Source organism: Rhinopithecus roxellana, chromosome 9, assembly GCF_007565055.1.
Source record: "Rhinopithecus roxellana isolate Shanxi Qingling chromosome 9, ASM756505v1, whole genome shotgun sequence".
In the NCBI taxonomy this organism is placed as follows: Eukaryota; Metazoa; Chordata; class Mammalia; order Primates; family Cercopithecidae; genus Rhinopithecus; species Rhinopithecus roxellana.
In genome coordinates this window covers 68,607,256-68,634,101 of record NC_044557.1, presented here as the reverse complement: position 1 = coordinate 68,634,101, position 26,846 = coordinate 68,607,256, and the positions used below count along the sequence as shown (strand labels likewise).

Below are 26,846 nucleotides of genomic sequence, written 5' to 3'. Positions count from 1 at the left end.
TGCCCACCAGGCTCTTCCCACTGCTTCCTGTGCCCCTATATTTCACTCAGCTGCCTAAATTCATCTCAGCTCCAGGTAAGGTCAAGTTCTTTTCCCATGATCTGTGTCATGCATGTCCGTGTGAAGAGACCACCAAACAGGCTTTGTGTGAACAACATGGCTGTTTATTTCACCTGGGTGCAGGGGGGCTGAGTCTGAAAAGAGAGTCAGCGAAGGGAGATAAGGGTGGCACCGTTTTATAGGATTTGGGTAGGTAAAGGAAAATTACAGTCAAAGGGGAGTTGCTCTCTGGCGGGCAGGAGTGGGGGTCACAAAGTGCTCAGTGGGGAAAATTTTGAGCCAGGATGAGCCAGGAAAAGGAATTTCACAAGATAATATCATCGCTTAAGGCAAGGACCGGCCATTTTCACGCCTTTTGTGGTGGAATGTCATCCGTTAAGGCGAGGCAGGGTATTTGCACTTCTTTTGTGATTCTTCAGTTACTTCAGGCCATCTGGGCGTATACGTGCAAGTCACAGGGGATGCGATGGCTTGGCTTGGGCTCAGAGGCCTGACAATCTGGACCTTCAGGTTTCCCAGTGAGGGTGTGCGTTCAGGGGCAAACGTTCCCCCTCACACTTTGGGCACTCACAGTTTTTGGCTGTCTCACAGAGCCTGCAGCAGCAAGCAGCTTCATTCAAAGGATCTGTGGATTCTCTAGGCTTTCCTACTATGTTTCTGTGGTAGTTCTTGGAGCAAAAGTTCATGATGTGGGTCTCCACACACTGCTCTGCCTGTCTGAGTGGGAGCTGCAAGTTAGTCTTGCCTCCTGTGCGCCATTTTTTTTCTTACATTGGATAACTTTTATCAATTATGTGAAAAAGGATAATTCTGCTTCACGTGTGATACTTCTATAGAAAAATGCCGAGCTGACGGGTTAACTGGAAGATAGTACTTTAAGGTTCCATGAAAGAGTAGATAAGCTATGAGATGACTTCAGTAGAAGTAAGTGAAAAGCTAGTTATTTGCTGAGAGAAAAAAAATTGTATTTTTCGTGGAGACGGGGTTTCCCCATGTTGGTCAGGCTGGTCTCGAACTCCCAACCTCAGGTGATCTGCCCGCCTCGACCTCCCAAAGTGCTGGGATTACAGGCGTGAGCCACCGTGCGTGCCAAAAAAAAAAAACCAAAAAACAAAAAAACACGTATTTATACATTTATTAGATTAATGGGCTGTAAGAACCCAGGCGTCACTGAAGATCAAAAATGGTAAATTAAAAAACATGCCATTTTCTTGGTATCCTCCTCCCCAACAAGTTCTAAAGCTAATGCAGAGCAAAGTCCCTTACAATCTAAAGACTGAAGCTGCTCAAAATGTAAAATATTTGGTAGTCATTTACCAAACATTTTGAAAGACAGTGATAATAAATTTCTCTCTAATTCAAGGGAACAGTTGGATTTGAAATCTTTCACTTGTGGCTTTCTGACTTAGTTCACTCATAGAAGAATTCTCTTTATACATTCTTTCTCCTTTTCCTTCTCTCTTCTTACCCTCCTAACAGTAACATATGAAACCAAGTTGTTAATTATGCAGAGGATGTTTCATGCCTAATTCCAAAATCTGATAATTTTTATTCATTAAATCAACAAACATTTACTGAGATCCCACTGTGTCAACAATTGGGAGATGGTTGCTGGGGAATAGCAAGGCAGGGAGAAAGAAAAAGAAAAGGAAGGAGAGAAGGAAGAAGAGGAGAAGGACTTTCTTTGCCTTGAGGTACTCAACATTTGGTGTGCAAGACTAGCAGTTAAAATGTGGTACATATGTATGTGGAATACTACACAGCCATGAAGAACAGAATCATGTCTTTTGCAGCAGCATGAATGCAGCTGGAGGCCATAATCATAAGTGAATTAGCACAGAAACAGAAAACCAAATACCACATATTCTCACGTTTAAGTGGGAGCTAAACATTCACGGACATAAAGATGGGAACAGTAGACACTGGGGACTACTAGAGGTAGAAGGGAGAGGGATATGGGTTAAAAAACTACCTATTGGGTACTATGCTCACTATCTGGGTGATAGGATCCATACCCCAAACCTCAGCATCACACAATCTACCCATGTAATAAACCTGCACATATACCCCAGTATCTAAAAGTTGAAATTATTTTTTAAAATTAATAACCCCTAAATATGATAAAGATTGTGGTAGTAATTTGCTCATAACACAATACATACTAATACAGTGTACTATGTGAGCATCAAGAAGGACCTGTAACTCATCCTAAGGTAGACAGAAATGTATTTCCTGAACTGGGTTGAAGGAATTAGAGAGTAACCAGTGGCAATACACTCGACTTTTCCACGCAAAGGGTACATCATGTTCAACAATGGCAAAATTTCAGAATCTGTTTGTATTTTAGCAGTGCTGAATCCAGAATATATAAGTACAAGGTAAAGGCAGAAAAGGAGTAGCAAAATATAAAGGATGGAGGGATAGAAGATCCAGATTATGGTGAGCCTTAGAGACTCTTAACACATAGAAGGAATTGAACTAGTTACAGTTTTATAAGCTGAAGATTAATGTCAGATGTGCCTTTAAAAAAGATCTCTGGTAGCATTGCAAAGAATGATAGAGGATTCATGAGTGAGTAGTGCAAAAAGGATCAAAGAGTTGTGAGACCAAAAGTAGGAAAACCAGTTTGCAAGCTAATTCATTTATTTATACATTCAGCAAATATCCATTGACTGTCTGATATGAACCAGGCACTATTCTGTGCTCTGCCCCTTTGAAGCTTATATTTAATGCAGTAAGACAGGAAAGAAATATCAAAGACATGGAATAAGGAAATAGCAGGAGGGCTGGAAAGAACTGAGAACTTAATATATAGTGCATGAAGGGAAGGAAGGAAGGAACGATAAGGAAGAAACTGAAATGACTTCCAGGTTCCTAGTTGGACAACAGGGAGATGCTAGTGTCATTCACCAAGGTAAGGAATATAAGAGAAAGAGCAGACTGAGGGTAGATAAGAGTTCAGTCTCACACCTACCTAGTTTGAAGTACCTAGGATATTAAGGCAAAACTGTACAGTAGAAAGTTAAAAACAATATTTATTGTAGAAATTGGACTAACAGCTCCTTCATAAGGTGATTGTGAAATTAAATGTACTGAAACATGGAAAATTCCTTAGACCATCATTTGGTACATAGTACATACTTACGTTAGCTGCTATTGTTTTTATTTCAAGATTATGGACTTTGAGCTAGACGCATTTGCCTAAATACTGGCAGCACAACTTGCCAGTTTTGTGACCTTGAACAAGTCTCTTAACTTCGAGTCTTTTTTCTGCATGTAAAACTGGAATAGTATCTATTTTAGAGGGGTGCTGTAAGAATTAGTAATGATGTATGAAAAGTACTGACTACAGTATAAGTGCCCAGTGACTACTCGGAGTCGAATAAAAATTTGCAGCTTAGGAGAAAGTTCAGATTAGGGGTTGAAATTTGGGAGCTATTAACATGGAGTACTTGAACCTTTAAACATGTATGCTGAGAATAGACTTTCTAGAAAGGGAGAGGATAATATGCCAAAAGATCCCTGAATAGTTGGAAAGAGAGGCGATTTACTAAGAATAGTGGTTGAGGAATTTGTTGGAAGCTTGAAGCAAATAATGAAGGGCTGATAGAGTTTTCAAGGGCGTTGGAGATAGAACTGAGTCAATTATTTAAAGGTTATACAACAGCATTGAGTATCCAGATGAACTGAAACCATGAATTTACAGTGATACTATTCTTTATAGTTATATGGTTTTCTCCAACTGTAATAAAAGTGGAGGCCGGGCACGGGGGCTCATGCCTGTAATCCCAACACTTTGGGACGCTGAGGCGGGCGGATCATGAGGGCAGGAGATGGAGACCATCCTAGCTAACACAGTGAAACCTCGTCTCTACTAAAAATACAAAAAATTAGCCAGGCATGGTGGCAGATGCCTGTAGTCCCAGCTACTCGGGAGGCTGAGGCAGGAGAATGGCATGAACCCGGGAGGCAGAGTTTGCAGTGAGCCGAGATCGCGCCACTTCACGCCAGCCTGGGTGACAGAGCGAGACTCCATCTCAAAAAACAAAAAAACGTGATTCAGAGTTGATTTTTTTAGGATAAAGTGTTTTCTAAGTAGGCCATTGGTATCCGTTTCCACATGAGCTTCAGAAACGTGCTAGGAGTCAAAGCTAGATTGAGGAGGGTTCAGGAGCATATGATAGGTACGGAAGCTCCATTAGTCAGTATAGATTCTTCTTTCAAAAATGTTGGCTGAGAAAGACCAAAATAGGAAAATGTAAGGAAGGAGGTGCACTGGCAAGAAAGTAGTGGTTTTGCTTTTGTTTTTTAATGGACAGGAATTACTTGAATGTATATTCAAGAGGAAACAAGGGAACCAAAAGAGAGGAAAGGTCTGAAGTTGAAGCAAAGAGATGGGCTAATGAATGACTCCAGGATCTAGAGTAACCTTAGACCTAGTATGTCCTTGGCACTCATTATAAAGTCTCTGATAAACTTGAGAACCACCTTTATTTATTTATTTATTTATTTATTTATTTATTTATTTATTTATTTATTTTTTGAGTTGGAATTTTGCTCTTGTTGTCCAGGCTGGAGTGCAGTGGTGAAGTATCAGCTCTCTACAGCTTCTGCTTCCTGGATTCAAGCGATTCTCCTGCCTCAGCCTCCTGAGTAGCTGGGATTACAGGCATGCACCACCACACCCAACTAACTTTGCATTTTTAGTAGAGACGGGGTTTCTCCATGTCCATGTTGGTCAGACTGGTCTCGAACTCCTAACCTCAGGTGATCCACCTGCGTCCCAAAAGTGCAGTGATTACAGGCATGAGCCACCGCGCCCAGCCGAGAACCACCTTTATTATCAGTGAAATACCATGTGTAACTTCATGTTCTCTGGTCATAAGTAGTGCTAGAAGTAGAAACAAACTACTTGCTTTCTCATCTTTTATACATAATAAAGATAGGAAAAAGACAATACTAGGGTGTTTGATGCAAAAAAAGAAAACAGCGTTAAGGTTAAGAAAAATTTAGATCTACAAATACTATTGACTGATTTTAACAATTCAGTAATTTCTTTTAATGTTATTAAAAGTATAAACACACTGATTTTTAAATTTTGCTTTCTTTATAATTCTACCTGTAAAGGCGTTTCTTTCTGCAGTATAATACATTTAATTATCTTTGTTATTACAAAAGTGAACACCGTTTCTGTGTGTTTGTGTTAGTCTGTACATAGACTACATAGTGCTAGTAGTGATGTCAGCAAGAACAGCAATGTGGTATCTAAATACTCATCTTCTCATCACTGAGTCTCATGTATAAGAACATTTTTTTAAAGTGACCTGTTGCTATAGAAGAGGGAAATTGATATTAAATGATAGTTCTTATACTATTTTGACAATAATATTAAGAAAAAAGACATCACCTGTAATCATGTTTTTATTATAATGGTATAAGGAAAAGCTTGAAACTGCATAGCTGTAGAATTTTATGTTGTCTTTTTTCAGAAGTTAGCATTCCGGTACATATTCAGTACACATTAATTACAGAAGTAATATATACTTTTTTTTTTTTTTTTTGAGATGGAGTCTCGCTCTGCTGCCTGGGCTGGAGTGCAGTGGCCAGATCTCAGCTCACTTCAGCTCACTGCAAGCTCCGCCTCCCGGGTTCACGCCATTCTCCTGCCTCAGCCTCCCGAGTAGCTGGGACTACAGGCGCCCGCCACCTCGCCCGGCTAGTTTTTTGTATTTTTTAGTAGAGACGGGGTTTCACCGTGTTAGCCAGGATAGTCTCGATCTCCTGACCTCGTGATCTACCCGTCTCGGCCTCCCAAAGTGCTGGGATTACAGGCTTGAGCCACCGCGCCCGGCCAATAATATATACTTTTAAAATTCAAACATTATAGAAATGTATCAGCAACAAGAGTTAATTATTTCTGCCCTTCTCCCTATCTTGGGAGTGAGTAAACAGTGCTAGCAGTTACATATATATATTATATGTATATAATAAAATATATAATAATCGTATATTATATAATACATTTAATATATAATATATAAACATACAAATAATTATATGTAATATATAAATATATATTTATAATTATGATAGTTATGATATAAATATATAGTGTATTATAATAATTATAAATATAACATAATAATTATAAATATAATTGTTATATATTAATACATTATGTATAATGTAATACATAATGATAATTATATATAACACATATATATCTGCCACATATTTTTCTACATGTGTAAGTTGACTGTTTTGTGTACTTTCTGATTTTTAATTTTTAAAAATTTGTCTCACAAAATAACACGTGGGGTCACAAGTTCAAGTGCTGACAAAGACCAGGAAGGTAACACAAGTGAATGAAGAGGGCCTGGTATTGGTCTCAGAATGACAGGGGAAGGTAGTGGGCACTGGACACCTAAAAATGGCATGCTTCTTCTAAAAGAGGTCAGCCACAGATCCAGCTCAGTAGGTATGTATGCAGAAATAGATAATACACAGATACTAAATTTTTTTCAAAAGAAGCCCAGAAATTCAGTTTTTTTAGGTGAATACTCTCTATTTTTAATGTTGGAATTGGGTAAATCTGGATTTGAGTCTGTCTCTACCACTTACTAGCTATAGAATTGTGGGGACGATGGATGTATTCTTACAACTTTAGGAGGAAGATTTAATAATACGTCGTGAATTCATACCATGTGTAATGCTTATTAAATGTTGACTGTGATTAGTGGTTTTAAAGGTGTGGAAACAGGATTGATTACAAGGGAGCATCAGAGAGCTATTTTGGGTGATGGAAATGGTCTGTGTCTTGATTGTAGTGTTGGTTGCTTGACTGGACATATTTGTTAGTACTTACCAAACCCTTGAAGTTGATGGATTTTTTGCATATAAATTATACCTCAACAAAGCTGATTTTATAAAGTTAACTGCCTTTCCCTTTTCTGTGTACTTCAGTTACATCAACTGTTAATAAAATAGAGTTGATACTAAAGGTTTCTAACATTTTTATCACTAGTCTCTTACTGTCCCCTCTGAGCCTCAGTCACAAGCCCCACAGTGTGAAAGATTTTGCCCGCTGGGAAACAAGAAAGAAAGAAAAAACTACCTTTATTAGTTCAGTATACTCTTCTCCTATACTGTGCGAACCATGTACTGGATTTATCAATTTGGGTACTGTGCTTGATACATAATAATATGAGTAAAGCAGGCCACTTAGTTATTTTGCAGAAATGTTATAATGTAATCTACAAGCTAGTTACCCACTGTTTAGTAATAAGCTATAAAGCTTAATAAACCAAGAAGAAAAATTAGAAGCAAAAGCAGTATACAGGCGTACCTCAGAGATATGGTTTGGTTCCAGACCTCCACAATAAAGTGGATGTCACAATAAAGTGAGTCACATGAATTTTTTGGTTTCCCAGTGCATGTAAAAGTTATGTTTATACTATAGTCTGTTAAGTATGAAATGACATATCTAAAAAAATGTATGCCTTAATTTAAAAATATTTTATTGCTTCACAATGCTAATGATCATCTGAACCTTTAGCAAGTTATAATTCCTCTCCTGGTGAAAGGTCTTGCCTCAGTGTTGATGGCTGCTGACGGTCAGGGTAGTGGTTGTTGAAGGTTGCAGTAGCTGTAGCAATTTCTTAAAATAAGGCAACAATAAAGTTTGTCACATCAGTGAACTCTTCCCTTCATGAAAGCTTTCTCTGTAGCATGTGATGTTGTTTGATAGCCTTTTGCCCACAGTAGAATGTCTTTCAAAATAGGGGTCAGTCTTTTCAAACCCTGCTGTTGCTTTATCAACTAAGTTTATGTAATATTGTAAATCTTTTGTTGTCATTTCAACAGTGTTCACAGCATCTTCCCTAGGAATAGATTCCATCTGAAGAAACCACTTTCTTTGCTGATCCCTAAAAAGCAACTCCTCGTCCATTAAAGTTTTCTCATGAGACTGCAGCAATTCAGTCACATATTCAGGCTCTACTTCTAATTCTAGTTCTGTTGCGATTTCCACCACTCTGCAGTTTCTTCCTCCACTGAAGCCTTGAAACACCTCGAAGGTCATACATGAGGGTTGGAATCAACTTCATCCAAGCTCCTGTTAGGTCACAGTTCATTGACCTCCAGTGAATCGTGAATGTTCTTAATGACATCTGGAATGGTGAATCTTTTCCAGAGGTTTCAATCTACTTTGCCTGGATCCATCAAAGGACTTGCTGTGGCAGCCATAGCCTTACAAAATGTGTTTCCTAAATAATAGGCTTGAAAGTCAAAATTACTCCTGATTCATGGGCAGCAGAGTGGATGTTGTGTTAGCAGGCAAGGAAATATGTGGATTTCCTTATACATCTCCATCAGCACTATTGGGTGACCAGCACCCAATTCACTATTAGGTGAATTATCAATGAGCAGTAATATTTTGAAAGGAATCTTTTTTTTCTTAGCGGGTAGTCTCAAGAGTCGGCTTAAAATATTCAGTAAACAATGCCGTAAACAGATGTGCTGTCACCCAGGCTTTGTTTAGGCAGAGTAGATTTAGCTTAATTCCTAAGGGCCCTGGGATTTTTGGAATGGTAAATAATCATTAACTTCAGCTTAAAGTCACAAGCTGCATTAGCCTATAACAAGAGAGTCAGACCTCTTTATCTTGGAAAAATGGTACTGATAGACTTGGTCCATGTAGGGATGCCACAAATCTCCACTTTGGTAAACAAAACAACAGAAAAACAACACTATCTGCAGAGTATCATAAGGCAAAGTGCAATAAAAAGAGGTGTGCCTGTACTTAAGTATATAAAAGTTTAGTTCCTTAAATGAGAATAAAATACCTGAGTAACAGCACTCATTGTCTTTGTGCATACTTCTTAGGTGTATGTGTATATGTGTGTGTGTATATATATATATTTATGTGCATTCTGTAAACACACACATATATGTATCTTTAACAAACTTCTCCTAACTTCATTCTACCTCTGCCACTGTTGAGATTGCAAGACTAACTCCTTCTCTACCACTTCCTCCTCCTCCTCTGCCTACTCACCATGAAAACAGTAATTCACTTCCACTTAATGAACAGTAAATACATTTTCTATTCCTTGTGATTTGCTTAATGACATGTTCTTTTCTCTAGCTAACTTTATTGTAAGAATACAGTCTGTAATGCATGTAACATAGAAAATATGTGTTAATCAACTGTTTATGTTATTGTTAAGGCCTCCAATCAGCAATAGGCTTCTAGAAGTTATGTTTTGGGGGAATCAAAAGTTATATGCAGATGTTTGACTATGCAGAAGGGTTAGCACCCCCAACTCCTGTGTTGTTCAAGGGTCAACTGTATAATTACAAACTGTGACCAAAGCACAAGCATCAGAAGAAGAAATAGGTAAATTAGGCTGTTCTGAAAATTAAAAACAATTGTGCTTCAAAGGACACTATTAAGAAAGTGAAAAGTCAGCTTATAGAATGGGAGAAAATATGTGCAAATTATGTATCTAACCAAGAGATCAATATCTACAATGTCTAAAGAACTCTTACAACTCAGCAATAACAGAAAGACAATCCAACCAATTAAGAAATGGGCAAAGGATTTGAATGGACATTTCTCCAAAGAACAGCATAAATGGCCAGTAAGCACATGAAAAGAGCCACATTATTACTCATTAGGGAACTGCAGATCAAAACCATAATGATATATCACTTTATACCCATAGGATAGCTAAATTGAAAAAGATGGACAATAAGAAATGTTGTCAAGGATGTGGAGAAATGGACCCTTACATGTTGCTGATGGGAATGTAAAATGGCATTGCCATTTGGAATATAGTTTGGCAGTTCCTCAGAAAGGAAAACATAGGGATACCATATGACCCACCAGTTCCACTCTCTTTATATACTAAAGAGAATTGAAAACATGTCTATATAAAAACTTGTATATAAATATTCATAGCAATGCTATTCACAAAAAGTAGAAACTACCTAAATGTGTGTCACCTAGTGAATATGTAAATAAAATGTGATATATCCAGATAATGGAATATTATTCAGCCACAAAAACGAAGTACTGAGTCATGGATGAATCATGAAAATATAAGGCTAGGTGAAAGAAGCCACATGCAAAAGACCACATATTGTATGATTCCATTTATTTGAAATGACCAGAATAGGCAAATCCATACAGACAGAAAAACTAGATTACCTGTTGCTAGGGGATGTGGGGATGAGAAAAGGAGGAGTAACTGCTGATAGGTACAAGGTTTTTTGAGGGGGTGATGAAAATGTTCAGGCATTAGATGGTGGTGATGATGGTTGTACAACTTCCTGAATGTACTAAAAACCACCCATTGTGCACTTGAAAAAAGATGAAGTTTGTGATATAAAATATCTTTCAATAAAGCTGTTACTGTAAGAAATATAGGTGTGTAATTTTTTTTCCTGGAGTTCTGAATTCTTTCAAACTCATATTCATTCTTGTGAACCACAGTAATAGGTAGGAACCTTTGAACTTAGTAGTCCTAAAATTCCTTTTCCAGTTTATGTTGTGAGCTCTTCTGTCAGTAGCTCAAGCTAATTTTAGAATAGAGAAGATGATTTTCATCTGTATGAACACTCACTGAGGTGCTCAGCAGTAGGATGCATAAGATCTCTGCATGTTCTTTAAGGGACCTGATTCATTCTTTGAATACTAGGAGCTTGTGTTTGTTTAGTATTTGTACTTTAAACAACATAGTAGTTCGTTGTCATTATATGCTTATTTCCAAGACATTTCAAACATAAAATCTTACTGACATAATACTACAGGAAGTCTAAACATATGAAAACACTGAACTCCCAAAGGTCCATTAAGAATATGGTTTGGCCGGGCGCGGTGGCTCACGCCTGTAATCCAGGACTTTGGGAGGCCGAGGCGGGCGGATCATGAGGTCAGGAGATCGAGACCATCCTGGCCAACATGGTGAAACCCCATCTCTACTAAAAATGCAAAAATTAGCTGGGCATGGTGGCACATGCCTGTAATCCCAGCTATCGGGAGGCTGAGGCAGGAGAATTGCTTTATTTAACCAGGGAGTTGGAGGTTGCAGTGAGCTGAGATCACGCCACAGCACTCCAGCCTAGCGACAGAGGAAGACTCCATCTTAACAACAACAAAAGAATGGGGTTTAAAAATTATAATGTATATTTTCATTAAAAGTAATGTTATAAATAATTATTACTATTGTTTTAAGTGGTAAATATGTTCAAGGCTAGTTCATATAAATACATAATGGATGGCCCAATTAAAAAGTTACAGAAATAATACTTTTAGGATACCAGTAATTAAATCAATCAGGAAAATGTCTTTTTTCTCAGGGATTTCTTAACCTTTTTGACAAAATTAAACATCTCATTGTAGGTATTTGTTAGATATTATGGAGCCTTTCCTTAGAAGAATGTACTGAATTCATCATACACTTGAAAGGGATTCACAAAAATCTTCATCTAGACCCACATGGGGAAGGTAGGTGTGTGAGTCTATTTGGGCTGCCATAACAGAATACCACAGACTGGGTGGCTTAAACAACAGAAATTTGTTTTCTCTTAGTTCTGGAGGCTAGAAGTTCGAGATTTAGGTGTTGTCAGGGTTGATTTCTGGTGTGGCCTCTTTTCCTGGCATGCAGTGTCCTCCTTACTGTGTCCTCACATGGCCTCACATAGCATGTGTGGACAGAGATCTCTGGTATCTCTTCTTCTTATAAGAGGACACCAGCCTTCTTGGATAGAGCCCCCACCCTTACCTTATTTAGCAGAGGGCCAAAATTCACTGAAAATGTTCTCAATCAATGAGAAAGGGACCACTCTGCACACTTTGATTCTAGATTTTAGGCCTGCCGACATGTAACACCGGCAAAATGAGGCCTCCACTATCAAGCCTGCCTTTTTGGCAAACTGTCTTAGGGTTTGGCCTTACAGGTAGTAAAAAAGAAATATGTATTTGCCTGGCTTTGTTTTCTGCATATATATCTTCACAAATAAAAAGTGATGGTCAGGCTACAACATACCAGGTTTGAGGATTCTGGGACCTGGATTTTGAGCCCTCCTCCCTCATTTTCTTTATCTTCTCACATAATTTGACATGAATTATCTATAAGTTTCCTTACAATGCTGTCTTCCCATAAAAGTAAATAAGAAAGTTCACACTATAATTATTGGAAATATTTATTTTGCATAATTTGCATATGTGATACTAGATTAAGATACTGAAGGAATAAAACAGTGCTTATGATATTAACCCTGATCTTAATTCACCTACATGTTTTAAGATTCATAAGTCATTTGTACAAATCTCAAATCCAGAATATTTTGTGTGTTGTATAATATGCTATCAGAGGGTTTTATTTTTTTGTTTAAAAAAGTCTTATGGATAATTTCAAATATTTGTGAAAATAGATAGGACAGGATATTGAACCCCTATGTACCCAAAACCTAGGCCCTAACAGCAGTTATTAACCCAGAGCCAATCTGCCTCCTTGCTAGCCTGTTAAATTCTTCTGCATATTTTGAAGAAATACCAGACCTCATTTCATCCGCTAATATTTTAGAATGCATCGCTAAAAGAACAAGTATGCTTTCTTTTTAAATCAATTTAAGTGCCATACCATTATCTTAGGAACGATTGTTAATTTTTCCTCGGTTTTATAAAACCAAAGTGGTTTGTGTTTACAGTTGTCTCATTAATGTCCTGTTTGTTTATGAATCAGAATGTAAATGAGGTCCACAGTTTGTAATTATTCAATACTTCCTTTAAGCCTCTTTCAATCTGTGGACTTCCTCCACAAGTTTAAAACTATATATATTTGTTGAAACAATTTAGAGTTTTTCATTCTGGAGTTTGTTGAGTGTTCCTCTGTAATATGATTTTAAATGGTCCTCTGTTGTTTGCTTTTTCAGTAAACTGGTAAATGTATTTAGAGCTATAAAGCCTAATACAGTAGCCGTCAGCCACATTAACTATTTTAAATTTAAGGTTAAATTAATTAAAATTAAATAAAATGAAAAATTTAGTTGCTAAAGTACAAAGCTCAGTTTAAATGATTCATAGCTACATGTGGCTAGTGGCTACCATATTGGGCAGTGCCTTGATAGAACAGTTCCATCATGTGGGAAGTTCTGTTAGTCAGTGCCGCTTTAGATAGCGGCTTGATCAAATTCAGGTTTCTTCTCCTTTGTGTTCTTCCATTAGGAGGCCCATGATGTGTGATGTCTCATTGTCCTTTTTTCCTGATGTTAGCAGTTATTGATAGTCAGTGCCTGAATCCGTTCATTCATTAAAGGATGCAAAATGTTGACCATAGGAGTTTTAAAGAATTACTTCCGGTTGGGTTGATCTCCAGAAGCTTTATGGCTGAGGTAACATTTAGTTGAGCCTTGAAATTTCTCTAAAAGTTTGGTAAGTGAAGGTACAGGGAAAAGAGGAATTTTGTGGCTGTGGGTTGTGGTGGTTGTGTTTGTTTTTGTTTTTTAAACAGGGCAGAAGACTAATGTGTTTGGTGCACAAGAAGTATGGTAATTTAAAATTGAAAAGTATATTTAGAGCCTATACTATGTAGATCCTGAATGCAAGGACAAGGCATTGGATTTTATTTGAAAGGGAAATGCTATAGTAGCTATTTGTTGGTTGCCTACCATCCAGTTATCCTTTTTCTCTTTTTAACAATGCCCTTAAATGCTTCAGAAAATGTAATTCAACACCTCACTCTAGGCTTATATCTATCATCGTATTCCATTTTGTTTTCCTTGACAGGGGTGGGCATGTGACCTAAGCTGTTCTAAACAGAATGAATATCAAGGCTTTTGGTTGTAAGTGATGAGATACAAATACTCTCTCTTCCCCTGGATGTGGTACCTGGAAGTGCTGTAGTTATTTTGTCAGGCTGATGAGGAAGCCAGCACACAGCCGGACAAAATAACACAGAGAGATCAGGCAACCACTTATCTCTCTGTCACTAGAGATAATTGTTTCCTGTTCTAGAACTTTATAGAATAGAATCATACAGAATGAATTCTTTTGTGTTTCTTCTTTTACTCTATGTTTTTGGAATTCTTTTTTGTCTTTTTTATATGTTTTAGTTTCCCTTTCCTAGGTGTGGGAATATATCTATATGTTAGGTCATATATCTATATGTTCATCTTGAAAGAACTGTTTTCCAAAGTGGTTGTACTATTTTATATTCCCACTGGCAATTTTTGAGAGTCCTAGTTGAAGCTTGTTTTAAAGCTTTGCTAGGATAATTACAGAGTAGCTTTTACTTGGCAGTTAAGTTAGCCCTGCTCCTAAGGTGTGGGTGGGCTTCCTGGTCTAGTAATACCCATGCATTTATCAAGGTCTCTCCACTTCAGAGTTCTCTCTTGCTGGTCAGAACTTTAGCATCTTCCAGATTTGTGGGATGGAAGGGTTTATTTAAGCTTTCAGCAGCAATTCTTTGCCTATTCTTAATAGGTGACATCTGTTCTTAAGGTGTCACCTTACCCATGTGCAGCTTGACGTTCAGCCTAAGACTAGGACTGTGAGGCAAATTTTGGAGTTTTTCTTTGTTTTTTTGTGTGTGTTTCTCGTTGTTGTTTTAAAAAACTGATACTGGTACTCTGAATGTTTCTGTTGCCTGAGCTCCTCTAAACTCTCATCTCTGTCTCCTCAGTTTAGCAAGATCTCCCTGCTTTGCTTGGGTTCTCCCTCAATATGCCAGAATCCAGGAAGTCTCCAGATAGAAAGGGCAGTAATAGGACTCACTTTAATTTGTTTCCCTTTTTCTCAGGGATCACAGTCTTACACTATCTGTGGTCCAGTGTCTGCATTTTTTTTACATATTTTTCTGTTTTTTTAATTGTTCACAGCAAAATTGCTGATCTGTTGCTACTTCCTCTTTTATAACCAGCAGCAGTTCCATGAGTTTTTTTCTTTAAATCTTTTTTCGTTGCAACTGAAAATGGGGTCTTCTGCCATGTCTTCCAACTGGCTGTCATTTGTATTTACAAATGCTTTGGATTTCTCTATGCTTATTTTATATCCTACTACTTTACTAAATTTTCCTGTTATTTATAGTTATTTTTCTGTTGACTGTCTTGGGTTTTCCAAGTAGATATAATCTGCATATGGACCCAGTTTTACTTTTTTTTCTTTTTTTTTTTAACAATTCTTGTCTAATTGCACTGTCTGATATTAGTAACTATAGTGGCCACTCCTGTCCTCATTCCTACTTTTAGTAGAAAAGCCTGTAGGCTTTCCCCTTGAATAGGAAGCTTGCTACTTATATTTTGTTTTATATTTTGTTTGCTTCTGTTTTATATATTTTCAATTATTTTGTCAACAGATTGCCAACTCTTCAGGAGCAGGGACTCTGCATGCCTCTTACTTATATGGACTAAAGTATTCCTGCTATGTGTTATGTTTTGTGCTAGTCATTGGAGTTGCAAAACAAAACCCTGCTGTGTCCCATCAGAATACTCCCCCCACCCCAAAATTAAGATCTAGTAAGGAATATAGGCATTACACAGATAAAACAAATGTGATAAAATTTCAGAAAGTGACAGTGTCAGATACTAAAGGAGCCTATAACAGAATGACCTAACCTAGTATGGGAGAATCAAGAGATATCTTCTCTAAAGAAATAATGTTTAATGAAAATCCAAAGGCAAGAGAGACAGTTGATACCTTTCTAAAAGACATCCATTATTACTGGAAAGAAGAGAGAGAATGGGAAGTGGGTCACAAGAGAGAAAGATTTAGAAGTAGTTAGGAAGAATCGGACTGTGGAGAGCTTGACAAGCCCTATTAAGATTGTGAACTTTTTCCTTAAGTACAATAAAATAGGAACCATCTTTGCTTTTTTGGTTTATATGTATATATATGTGTGTGTTTATGTTTGATAACTACTCTCACTGAGAAGTAGAAAAGAAATTGTAGGAAGCTGAGCATTTTCGTTTCTTATAGCTGCCAGTCATTTAACTTTTAAACCAATGTTTTTCTTACAAATTGGAATGCTGTGGCAGGTAGATTTTAATTCTGAGAGCTAAGCACTATTTCTTACATAAGCAAGAAATATATTCATGTCTGAATCCTTTAAAAAAAAAAAAAGCAAGGAACACAAACTTTTTAATGTCATGGGAATTAGTATTGAGCCTGAATTCTTTTTAAGAGGTGAGGAATACAGACTTTTTAATGACTATGTATTTGAATGTTCAATCCATCCAGTTACTAGCTCTTTGGAAAAAAAATTACTAAACTGCTAGAAGCTTTGGTTTTCTCATTTGTAAAATGAACTGTTGTTTAAAGGATTAGCTGGGTGAACTCTTGTAAGGCACTTAGGATTTGGCTGGTACATATATATCAAATCTTAGGTGTATTCATTAGCTATTCTTAAGAACTTTAGTTCTTAAATAAAAAGGACAGAAATATATAAAAGAAGACAGAAAGATAAAGCAACAGGGATGCAGAGACTATAAATTTAGACATTCTCTTACGATAACATCCCCATTATATAAGTGAGCAAACTGAATCTTAGAAGTCATTTGAAGTTCATGACTATATAAATAGTAGAGCTGGGGTTTTATTACAGGAGTCTGACTCGAGAACTCAAGCTCCATATCACTGTTGTATAGTTTCTTTCCTAAAATAGCATCTGTTTTAGTCGATTCTCTCTCATATTGCAGTCAAAACTACAGAGCAATAAATGGGAATGGTTGATTACGTCTTGGTGTTTAGTGAGACCAAAAAATTGTCATAACAAACTATTTTCTGATTTAGGTGATAATGAAACTTTTTCGTAGTTGAAAAATCTTTTTTAGGGTTTATCTACTTAACTGTTTCATTACATAATTAGCTGTTAATGTGTAGTTAAGTAAGTAATGTTTCATCAGACTTTTTTTTAGTATTTGCTATCTCTAAAGGGTGATGTCTGAAAAAATATCTGAAATGACTGCATTTGAACACTGTAGTCATAGTAAGATTGGTGGCGGGTGTTCATATTCGTACATATGAAATATTCTTGGGGTTTGGGAGAGGGGCATTAAGGAGAATATAATTTGTATTAACAAAGCAATTTTCTTTGGGCTGTCTGCTGGAAACCTAGAAATGATTGAAAAATATTTTTGTAAAAAAATATTTTTTTTTTTTACAAAAAAGACATCTTTGTAAAAATATTTTTTAGAATGGCAGTACACATAAATTAAGTAGCCCACTTCTTCAAGTGATGTTCAGAAGCAGAAACATCACTTTGATGTTAACAGAAGTTATCACTGATTTTTTTTTAACTTCTAAATAGGATTGTTTTTAAGCTAGAGTAAATGTCTGGGAAATTAGTAGTATCATGTTTTCTGTTTTAAAGGGTTAACCAGTTTTTAAAACCGTTAATACTTCAATGAAATTTTAATATAATTGGCACGATATTTATCACATTTCTGTTTATCCAGAATGATGGGAATGAACTATATTCTGTTCACCTGTTTATCTTTTTTTGTAATATAAATAAAATTTTTAAAGAAATCTGTGCCTGTTTGTAACAAATTTGCCCAGTGCTAAAGTATACAATTCAAACTTCCTCTCTAATTCCAGTTCTAGAGGTTTTCCTCCACAGATTGTATATACCCTTAGGCTCATCAGTGTTTATGTAAATGCATAGACATATATATGACATGTTTAACATCTGCATATTATAAACTATACATACATAATTTTAAAGTTAAAATTAAATCATACTTTACTGCTCATCTGAAACATTTTTAATTTAATATGTGTATCCAATTAGTACCTATATAATTATTTGTTTATTGAATATTTTATTATAAGGCTGTATCAGTTTATTCATGTGCATGTTGATAATCGTTTTAGATTTTTTTTTTTTTTTTTTACTGTTAATAAAGAATTTCACTAAGCCCTATGAGGTAGGTATTATCTCCATTTTAAAAGATGAAATTGAGGCACAAAGAGATTGGGTAACTTGCACACCAAGTAAGTAATGGAGCTGGTTTTAGAATCCTGGCAATATAGCTCAGAATCCACAATCTTCAATATTACATTATGCTGCTTTTTTGCCTTCTATTTTTGCTCTGTTTACCCAACTGGAAAAATTTCATGTTTAAAATATATCTTAACTGGGACTACTCCTGTAGTCCCAGCTGCTCGGGAGGCTAAGGTAGGAGGATTGCTTGAGTCCAGGAGTTCTAGTCCAGCCTGGACAACATAGTCAGACCCTGTCTCTTTTTTAAAAAAGTAAAATCTGATATTAAAACTCTCCTGAGCCTAATATGCTATCTTACGGATATTGGAAACGTTGCTATCACAAATTACATAGCTATGGTTTGTAGCTGTGTATAATATAGAAGTAGAAGGTTTAAGCCCAAACCTTACCAGTGCTTCTCAAACTTTAATGTGCATATAGATCACTGAGTGTGCAGGAGGATCTTGTTAAAATACAAATTCAGATTCCATAATCTGGAATGAGCCTGAGTCTCTGCATTTCTAACACACTCCCAAGGTGGCCAGTACTGCTAGTCTACTCGTGAGTGGCAAGGATTTAGGCAGTTTATACTGACCTTTGGCAAACCTTGTTAAGTGTTTTATTGAATCAGTTTCATGTTTTGTTTCTGCTGCTTGTTTTTATAAATTGTGTGTGGTAAAGAAATTGGTACAGTCTTTCTAGTCATTTCAATTCTATATGTGTGGCATTTAACAATAAATGAGAAAAAGAAATTGTGCCTTTTTTTGCATCAATGCACAGTACTTAAAATGAATATAATCACTTATTTGTATACTTAATATGGCCCTCCCTCGTATCTCATCATTTCCACTGTTTCATTCTTGAGGGAAACATAATGTATGTTTTCATTTTGAAGGGTATAGCTGTAGTTGAACCAAAAATACTGTTTTATCGCTGTTATTTTTTCTTTAGTAATAATAATATACTTTACACAGTTACAAAAATCAACACCTGTTCAATGCTATGTGCCAGGCCCTATATCAAGTGCTTAATGGGCATGATTTCATTTTAATCATCAGGACATCCCTCATTTATTCATCTATCAGCTATTTGTGCGCCTCTTCTGTATCAGAAACTGTGCCTACGGGGGGAGGCAAATAAACACAAATTCTGTTCTCCTACAGCTTAGTGCATTGGAGTGGGGGGTGCGATACAATATTCAAGCAATCATAGAAGTGTGATAGTTGTAAACAAAAAGTTGTTAATTATAATATTTGCTATTTTCTCCACTCTCAACCATGAAAGAAAATTCTGCTTTTGCCTTCTAAGCTTTTTCTGACTAGCTTCCTTCCCCCACCTGACTCCAAGGAGAATTCTTTCTCTGCTCCGTTTCTGAGCTGTTGTGATGCCAGATCCAACTAATGGGTTAGAACTAATGATGTATGAAATACAAAATTTTAAGACAAATATCTGAAGAGACATTGTTTACATTAATTTGAGGGAATAAATATTCCCAATACTTAAGATTGTTAGAATTGTTGGTGAGAAAAATTTGAAAGATTTTTTGAAGATTTAGAAGACAATGCAAGACTTTTCTTTTTTTTTTTTTTTTTTAAAGTACCAACATGTGTGACCCTGACAGAAATTACTACACCAACTTGTCGCTGATTTGAACATGCTTTTCGGGGAATGCTATTTTTAACAAGCTGTGTTCTGTTTTTTTCTTGTAACAGTACTGACTTCCCTTTTGATTATTAATTGATAGAAAATTCTTTCTGGTGTTGATCAGATCTATCTATTTGATCTTTATCTATAAACACTACATTGTTGAGATTTCTAAAATGTTTGTTTTCCCCATTACACTTAAGATTTTGAGCTTCCTGGGATTGTTTTGAAGATTTTTATAAGAAACTTTAGCTTCTCAATATTAAAAGGAGCTCTATGTAATTGTTTCTCTTTTAAAGGGAGGATCTGAAAAATTTTATAAATTTATCTTGGATATTAGTTTATTCATTATGTTTAATTTTAGGAAATGGTGCTCTTGCAGAACATTCTGAAAATGTGCATATTTCAGGAGTGTCAACTGGTAAGTCATTTTTTGTAATGTTTAAATTTCATGCATGACTTATATGGTAAATATTGAAAGCCACCTGGTATCTTACGAAGTGATATTTGGCTATAAAAATTATTACTGCTTTTTGCAGCATGTAATAAGGAATGAAGTAACTGGAACATGGAGAAATTCTCATAAGATAAAACTGATACTTGCATGCCCATGGATTGATTATACTTTTCCAAACGGACTGCATAATTATTTTTTCATCCAAACATTGAACCTAGGGAAAAGTTAGCTCAAGTTGAATTAGTATTTTCTTTCCATACAAAGTTATGTGAAATGAAATTTACTGAAATGTGATTCTGAGGCTCTAATCCTATCCCTACATAAAACTATTGTATTTGAGCACGCAGTTTATTTGCTATTAAAAGCAACCCAATATGCTTGTATCCATGAAATTCGGAAATTCATCATTGAGGTAAATGTATTTTTTGTACTCATCTAGGCTTTTATAACTTATAATTACTTTATAACTTTATAATTACTTAAAGACTTACAACTACTAAAATTTTTATTCTTAGGTCACTTCCACAACTCTGTTACCATTTTTGCTATATCAACCACAGTTACTAGGAGAACTAAAATATTTATTTTTGCATATATTGAAACAGATTTTCTTACTGTTCATTTATTATTTCTCTATATTGGTAAGTTTTGTGTGGTTAAAACTGCACTTAGTGTATTTATCAATCCATTGATTAACTTCTTTGTGTCATCTTGTAATTCGTTTGGTTCTTTTTTCCTCACATGAAGCAAATCTTGTTCTTTTGTTTTATGTCTGACTTTGTATTCAGAAAGTTTATAGACTTAAGAAATACTCTAAGGGTTAGTATGCTCTAGTCAAACACATCAACAAGCCTAGTTTCCTGAAGATGCAAAGCAAGTGCTTCAGTGCCTACATTAATTTTTTTTCATAGTTTGTTTCACTTTTTAAAAAATATGTTCTCAAATGATACATAATTGTATATATCAAATAACAATAAGGTTATTTTAAAGATGGCCTTCTCCTTTTTTCTTTACATTTTGAATAATGAGAATTTTAATTACTTTTCCAGGTTGTAACTATAAAGTTGCTTGTTTACAAACATTTTAATTTATACAACCAAATGGTTACTATATAATTCAGTAGTTTTCAAAAGGTTTGGTCTCAAGACCCATTATAAACTTTTAAAAACTACTGAGGCCTGTTTTAGTCTACGTGCGCTGCTACAACAAAATACTACTGTGAATAGCTTAAATAACAGACATCAATTTTTCTCACAGTTCTGGAAGTCCAAGATCAAAGTGCTGGCAGGATTGGTCCCTAGTGAGACCTCTTTTCCTGGCCACCTTCTCATTGTATCTTCACATGGCCTTTTGTCTATGAATGTTCAGAGAAAGCAAGAGGTCTCTTGTGCCTCTTCTTCTAACAAGAACATCAGTCCTATGGTATTAGGGCCCCATCCTTATGACCTCATTTAACCCCAGTTACTTCCTTAAAGGCTGTATCTCCAAATACAGTCACATTGGTAGTTAGGGCTTCCACATATGGGCTTGATGGGGGACACAATTCAGTCTATAACAAGGACTTAAAAGAGTTTTTGTTTATGTGAGCTACAGCTACCAATATTTACTATGTTAGAAATTAAAACTGAGAATTTATTTTAAAACTCATTAGTACAATTAAAAATAACAGTAACCTATTGCATGTTTACATCAATATGTACTATAGTTTTATGAAAAATATATTTTTCAAAACAAAAAACATCAATAAGAACAGCTTTATTTTATAATTTTATAAAATAATGATTGGCTTAAAAGAAGATAGCTAGATTCTCCTATCTGTTTCTGCACTTAGTCTTTTGCAACATCATGCTTTGTTTGACATACTAGGAGACAGGCCAGCCTCACAGTGATGTGTAATTGGAAAAGAGAGTAATATTTTAATAGCCTTTTTCAGATAATCATGAATATTCTGTGATACTAGACCAAAACTCAAAAAGAGGTAGTTTCTTTAAGGTTAGTTGCAATGTGGAGTCTGATACCATATCATTGAGCATTTTGTGCTCTGTTACATTAAAATCTAATTGGGTCTTTCTTACCCTTTGAATCAGTTTTCTTACCATGTATGATTTTATAATGTTCTTTGATCACTTCCAAATGCAGATTTGCTGAGCTATGCAGATTAATGCAGAGTATGAGAAGTTATGAAAAGTTGGAAATTTGGACAGATACAGTACTATATTCTGAATTTTGTGTCAACTAATCAAGAGTTAGATTATACTTATTTTTAGCTGTTTGCTTGTGATTAGACCACTAGGCTCTTGTTGAACATTGATAATACCCTTCAATAAATTTCTGTTTGAAGAAAGAAATCAGAAGTAAAGATATTTTACATTTTTTAATCTTTTTTTTTCTTCTGAATTTCAGATATATATTTAGAAATATGTATTAGCTTGCTAGGGCTACCATAACAAAATGTCCCAGACTGGGTAACTTAAACAACATGAATTTATTTTCTCACTGTTTTGCAGGCTAGAATTCTGAGATCCAGGTGTCAACAGGGTTGGTTTCTTCTGAGTTCTTTCTCTTTGGCTTATAAATGGTGTCTTACTTTCTTCACAGTCTCCCCTCTGTGTGTGTTGTCCTGATCTCCTCCTCTTATGAGGACACCAGTCATATTGGATTAGGGCCACACATATGACCTCATTTTAACTTTAACTCTTTAACTCTGTAAAGACTGTCTCTCCAAATCCAGTTACGTTCTGATGTACTAGGGTTAGACTTTAAAATATGAGTTTTCGAGGCAACACAATTCAGGCCATAACAAAATGTGTGTTTTTATTAAATATATTTATACGTCAATAAAATACTCCATTTCAGAAGTGAGTAAAACCTTATTCATGGCTTATTTTTTCTAAGTCTCATCTTACAAAATCTTTCTAACATGGAATGGGAAGAATAATACATGAAATCTATTCCAATTATATTATTAAAAATAAATGGAATTATATTATTAAAAATAAATGGATGCTGTCTCCAAAGGTAAGTCTGGGTACACAGAGTCATTGCCTCTGCCTCCCAGGTTGAAGCGATTCTCCTGCCCCAGTCTTCCAAGTAGCTGGGACTACAGGCGTGCACCACCATGCCCAACTAATTTTTGTATTTTTAATAGAGACGTGGTTTCACCACGTTGGCCAGGCTGGTCTCAGACTCCTGACTTCAAGTGATCCGCCCACCTTGGCCTCCCAAAGTGCTGGCATTACAGGCATGAGCCACCGTGCCTGGCCTCATTGCATTTTTTCTGAGGCCAGTACGGAGCTATAGATGTAATGTTTAATGGAGTATAAGCTTTCTGAAATCCTTGCATCCCCAGTAGAAACTAGGGCCCCTTCAGTGCTGGTCTAAATGGAGAGCTAGCCTTTGGAAGAATCTCAAAACGCAGGACTTGCTTTCTATTGAGATCAGCAAGCAACAGAAATGGTGAGATGCTTCAGTATTCTATGCTACCATCTATTTCTGCTCTTCCCCTGCTCTTTTCACCTCTGCTACTCCATTTTCCGTTGCTCAGTGCCCTGCTCGATTGTCGTTTGCACTTTGGAAAGTGTATTGATGATTTTAGAAAGAATTTTAATTGTCTACACCGAGTGTTATCAGGTAATTTATTTTCCAAATCAGGACACTTTGAAAGCGAAATAATACATTATTTTTAATTATGCTGCACCAGTGACAAAACAAGAACTGTTCTGGACAAATCAGGCTGTATAGTCACCCTGTTGGCAATGAATTCAGTTCATTTAACATGTATCAAGCACCTGATAGGACCTTGTGCCAAGGAGGGTGGAAGTAAGTGCTGAGTAAAATATTCTGTCTCAAGGAACTTACCACTTAATAGCAGAAGTAAATGTGCAAACCGTACCTATAATATGGTCTTAATGTACTAAGGCACATTATGGCAAATAATGAACATATTAAGTTAGAATATGAATTTGTAAAAAGCCTAGTTATAATATCTGGTAAGTAGTAAATGACTTAATATTAACTTTTCTTATTTTATTAATTAGGCATAGTATTAAGTGCTTCATTTTGTTTACTCATGAATTTTTTGGGGAATTACTAATTTCTAATTAATAATACAGTTTTGGTTCTTGTGCTTGGAATAATTTGTTCTGTTTTTAATATTCTGTTTATTTCCATCTTCTTCCTCCTCAAATCCTTGCCAGGAAAGATAAATCTTTGCCTTTTTGCTTGTTCTTATGCTACAGGGTTGGCATAAGAAATTGTAGTTAAATTATCAAAAAGTGTGTATCTAGTTGTTATATAATGGGAAAGAATATTGGATAAAATCTAATTTTTGTACTTTTAAAAAAATTTAGTACTGTTCTTGGTCCAGAATTTTAAATCTCCCTTCATATATTAAATAAAGGAGAAAAGACAAATGATATTTCTATAAATTTAATAATATATGAAAATTAGTATGAATTGTATCACAGAAACTGCCAAGTAATTTAATTGCATACATGAGAGAGTAGGAAGGCTATTTTAATCACTTTTTTAAAAAAATGTCTAAATTATATGTTTCTTTTTGAAATGTTTAAAATTACCAAATTACTGCTCATCTGCTACATAGAATGAAATATATCTTAGGTCAAGTTGATTTACCACAAAGCCCTTGTACACATTAAACACATATATTTGATTTTTTAAAATATATCTGCTTTAACCTGAATTACTCTGTAATCTATGATATTGACTTTAATCAGGATATTCTAGAAATAATTTATGTTCTCCTTATTGTTGATTACTTCTAAATCAAGTTTTTTGTTTTCACAAATTCTATTTATTATACAAGTTTCATTAAACATTTAGAAAAAAAGCATTAGAAAATCGCCCATTAACCCTACCTTCCTAGAATAATTAATAATAGTATATTAAATTTTTTATTTGTCCTTTTGTGTACATACCTTAAAAATAATTGTATATGCATTTGAATTATCCCTGATTTTATCTCCTGCTCTTTCTATTTAACACTATGTACATTTTTCCCTTAGTCTTCATATCCATTATTGTAATGCCTGCATAAAATTTCCATCACGTGACTTCATTATAATGGGTTGTTTCCAATAGATTTTGCCTAATTTGGATCTTGCTCAAGAGATATATTCTTATACAGTTGACTCTTGAACAAGATGGCAGTTAGGGGCACCCTGCATAGTCGAAAAACCATGTATAATTGTTGATTCTCCAAAAGTTCAAGTACTCAGTAGCATGCTGTTGACTGGAAATCTTAACAACATAAACATTCAATCAAATTAATATACGTTATATGTATTAAATGCTGTATTCTTTTTTTTTTTTTTTTTGAGACAGGATCTGGCTTTGTCACCCAGGCTGGAGTGCAGCGGCGTGATCTCAGCGCACTGCAACCTCCACCTCCTGGGTTCAAGCCATCCTTCCACCTCAGCCTCCTGAGTAGCTGGGACTACAGGTGCTCACCACCATGCCCAGCCAATTTTTGTTTTTGTAGAGATGGAGTTTTGCCATGTTGCCCGGGCTGGTCTTAAACTTGTGAGTACAAGTGATCTGCCCACCTCGGTCTCCAGAATGCTGGTATTACAGGTATGAGCTACCGTGCCCAGCCTTAAATGCTGTATTCTTAAAGTAAGCTAGAGAAAAGAAAATGTTATTAAGAAAATCATAAGAGAAAATCCATTTACAGTATGCTACTGTATTTATTGATACTGTAAGTTTACATTAGCTGTTTACAGTTGAGTCATCTGTCTGATAAGGTGGGCAGCTGCAATTGCAGACCTCAGTCTACAGTACCTATCAAGCAATTCAGCTTTTTCTTGTGATGTCGTGACTTTTCTTTGCTTCTTGGGAGCACTTGCAACATTACTAGTAGCACTTCGTATGGATCCCATGGTGTTATTTGGGGTTTATGGTATTGCACTAAACAAATGAAAAATACATGAGAACCACCAGAGATCACATTATACTGTGACACACAATTTACTGGAGATACCAACTGTTCACATGGTGATCAGCATCACACAGCGATTTAAGCAGATACTTGCAAATTGAGCTCACCAAAATAGCAATGGGAGGTGGCTACAGAATTATTAGTTGTATAGTATGTCCTATAGTTAATTTTATTCAGTTATGATTTAGTATTCATCTTTATACTTCTCTTGAATGTAAATGGTCCTGTGTGTGGTCTGCAAGTGTTTGTGTAAGTTTTGATACATTCTAACTCTTTATAATAGGTTAGTGTATTTTTTATGGTAGTAAGTGATAAAATAGACTAGTATTTTACATACACATGCATTCATGATATACCTAATTTTTTTTCAAAATTTCCAGTCTCTGATTTGTCTGCAAAGTTTTTCAAATTGTCACGAATCTCCAAAAAAATTTCCAGTATATTTATTGAAAACAATCCATGTGTAAGTGAACTCACACAATTCAAACACATGTTGTTCAAGGGTCAACTGTATATCTAGCCTTTTGTATTTCTAAGAATATTTCCTTAGCATACATTTCTGAAAGTGAAATTACTGTATCACAGGTCATAAATAATTTAATGACTCTAGAAACTTTCTGACAGATTGCCTTCCAAAAAGGATGTACTAATTTACACAGTTGTCTGCATTTACTTTCAGTATAATCATGTTTTTCTTGCTTAACTTTTTTTCTTATTATGTTTCCATTAAAGTCTCAACCTTTTA

At 35.6% G+C, this 26,846-nt stretch overlaps 1 protein-coding gene across 2 annotated transcripts in view; it reads left to right on the top strand.

Annotated features, from left to right (window-relative positions):
- Window positions 1-26,846, top strand: part of LRP12 (LDL receptor related protein 12) — a 97,723-nt gene that overhangs the window by 36,535 nt on the left and 34,342 nt on the right. The window contains exon 2 of one of the 2 annotated variants that reach the window (XM_010354477.2): window positions 20,053-20,109. The exons of the other annotated variant lie outside the window; for it this stretch is intronic. Coding sequence (XP_010352779.2) covers window positions 20,053-20,109 — 57 coding nt within the window. The remainder of the gene's footprint in view (window positions 1-20,052; window positions 20,110-26,846) is intronic. 2 annotated transcript variants of the gene reach the window in all.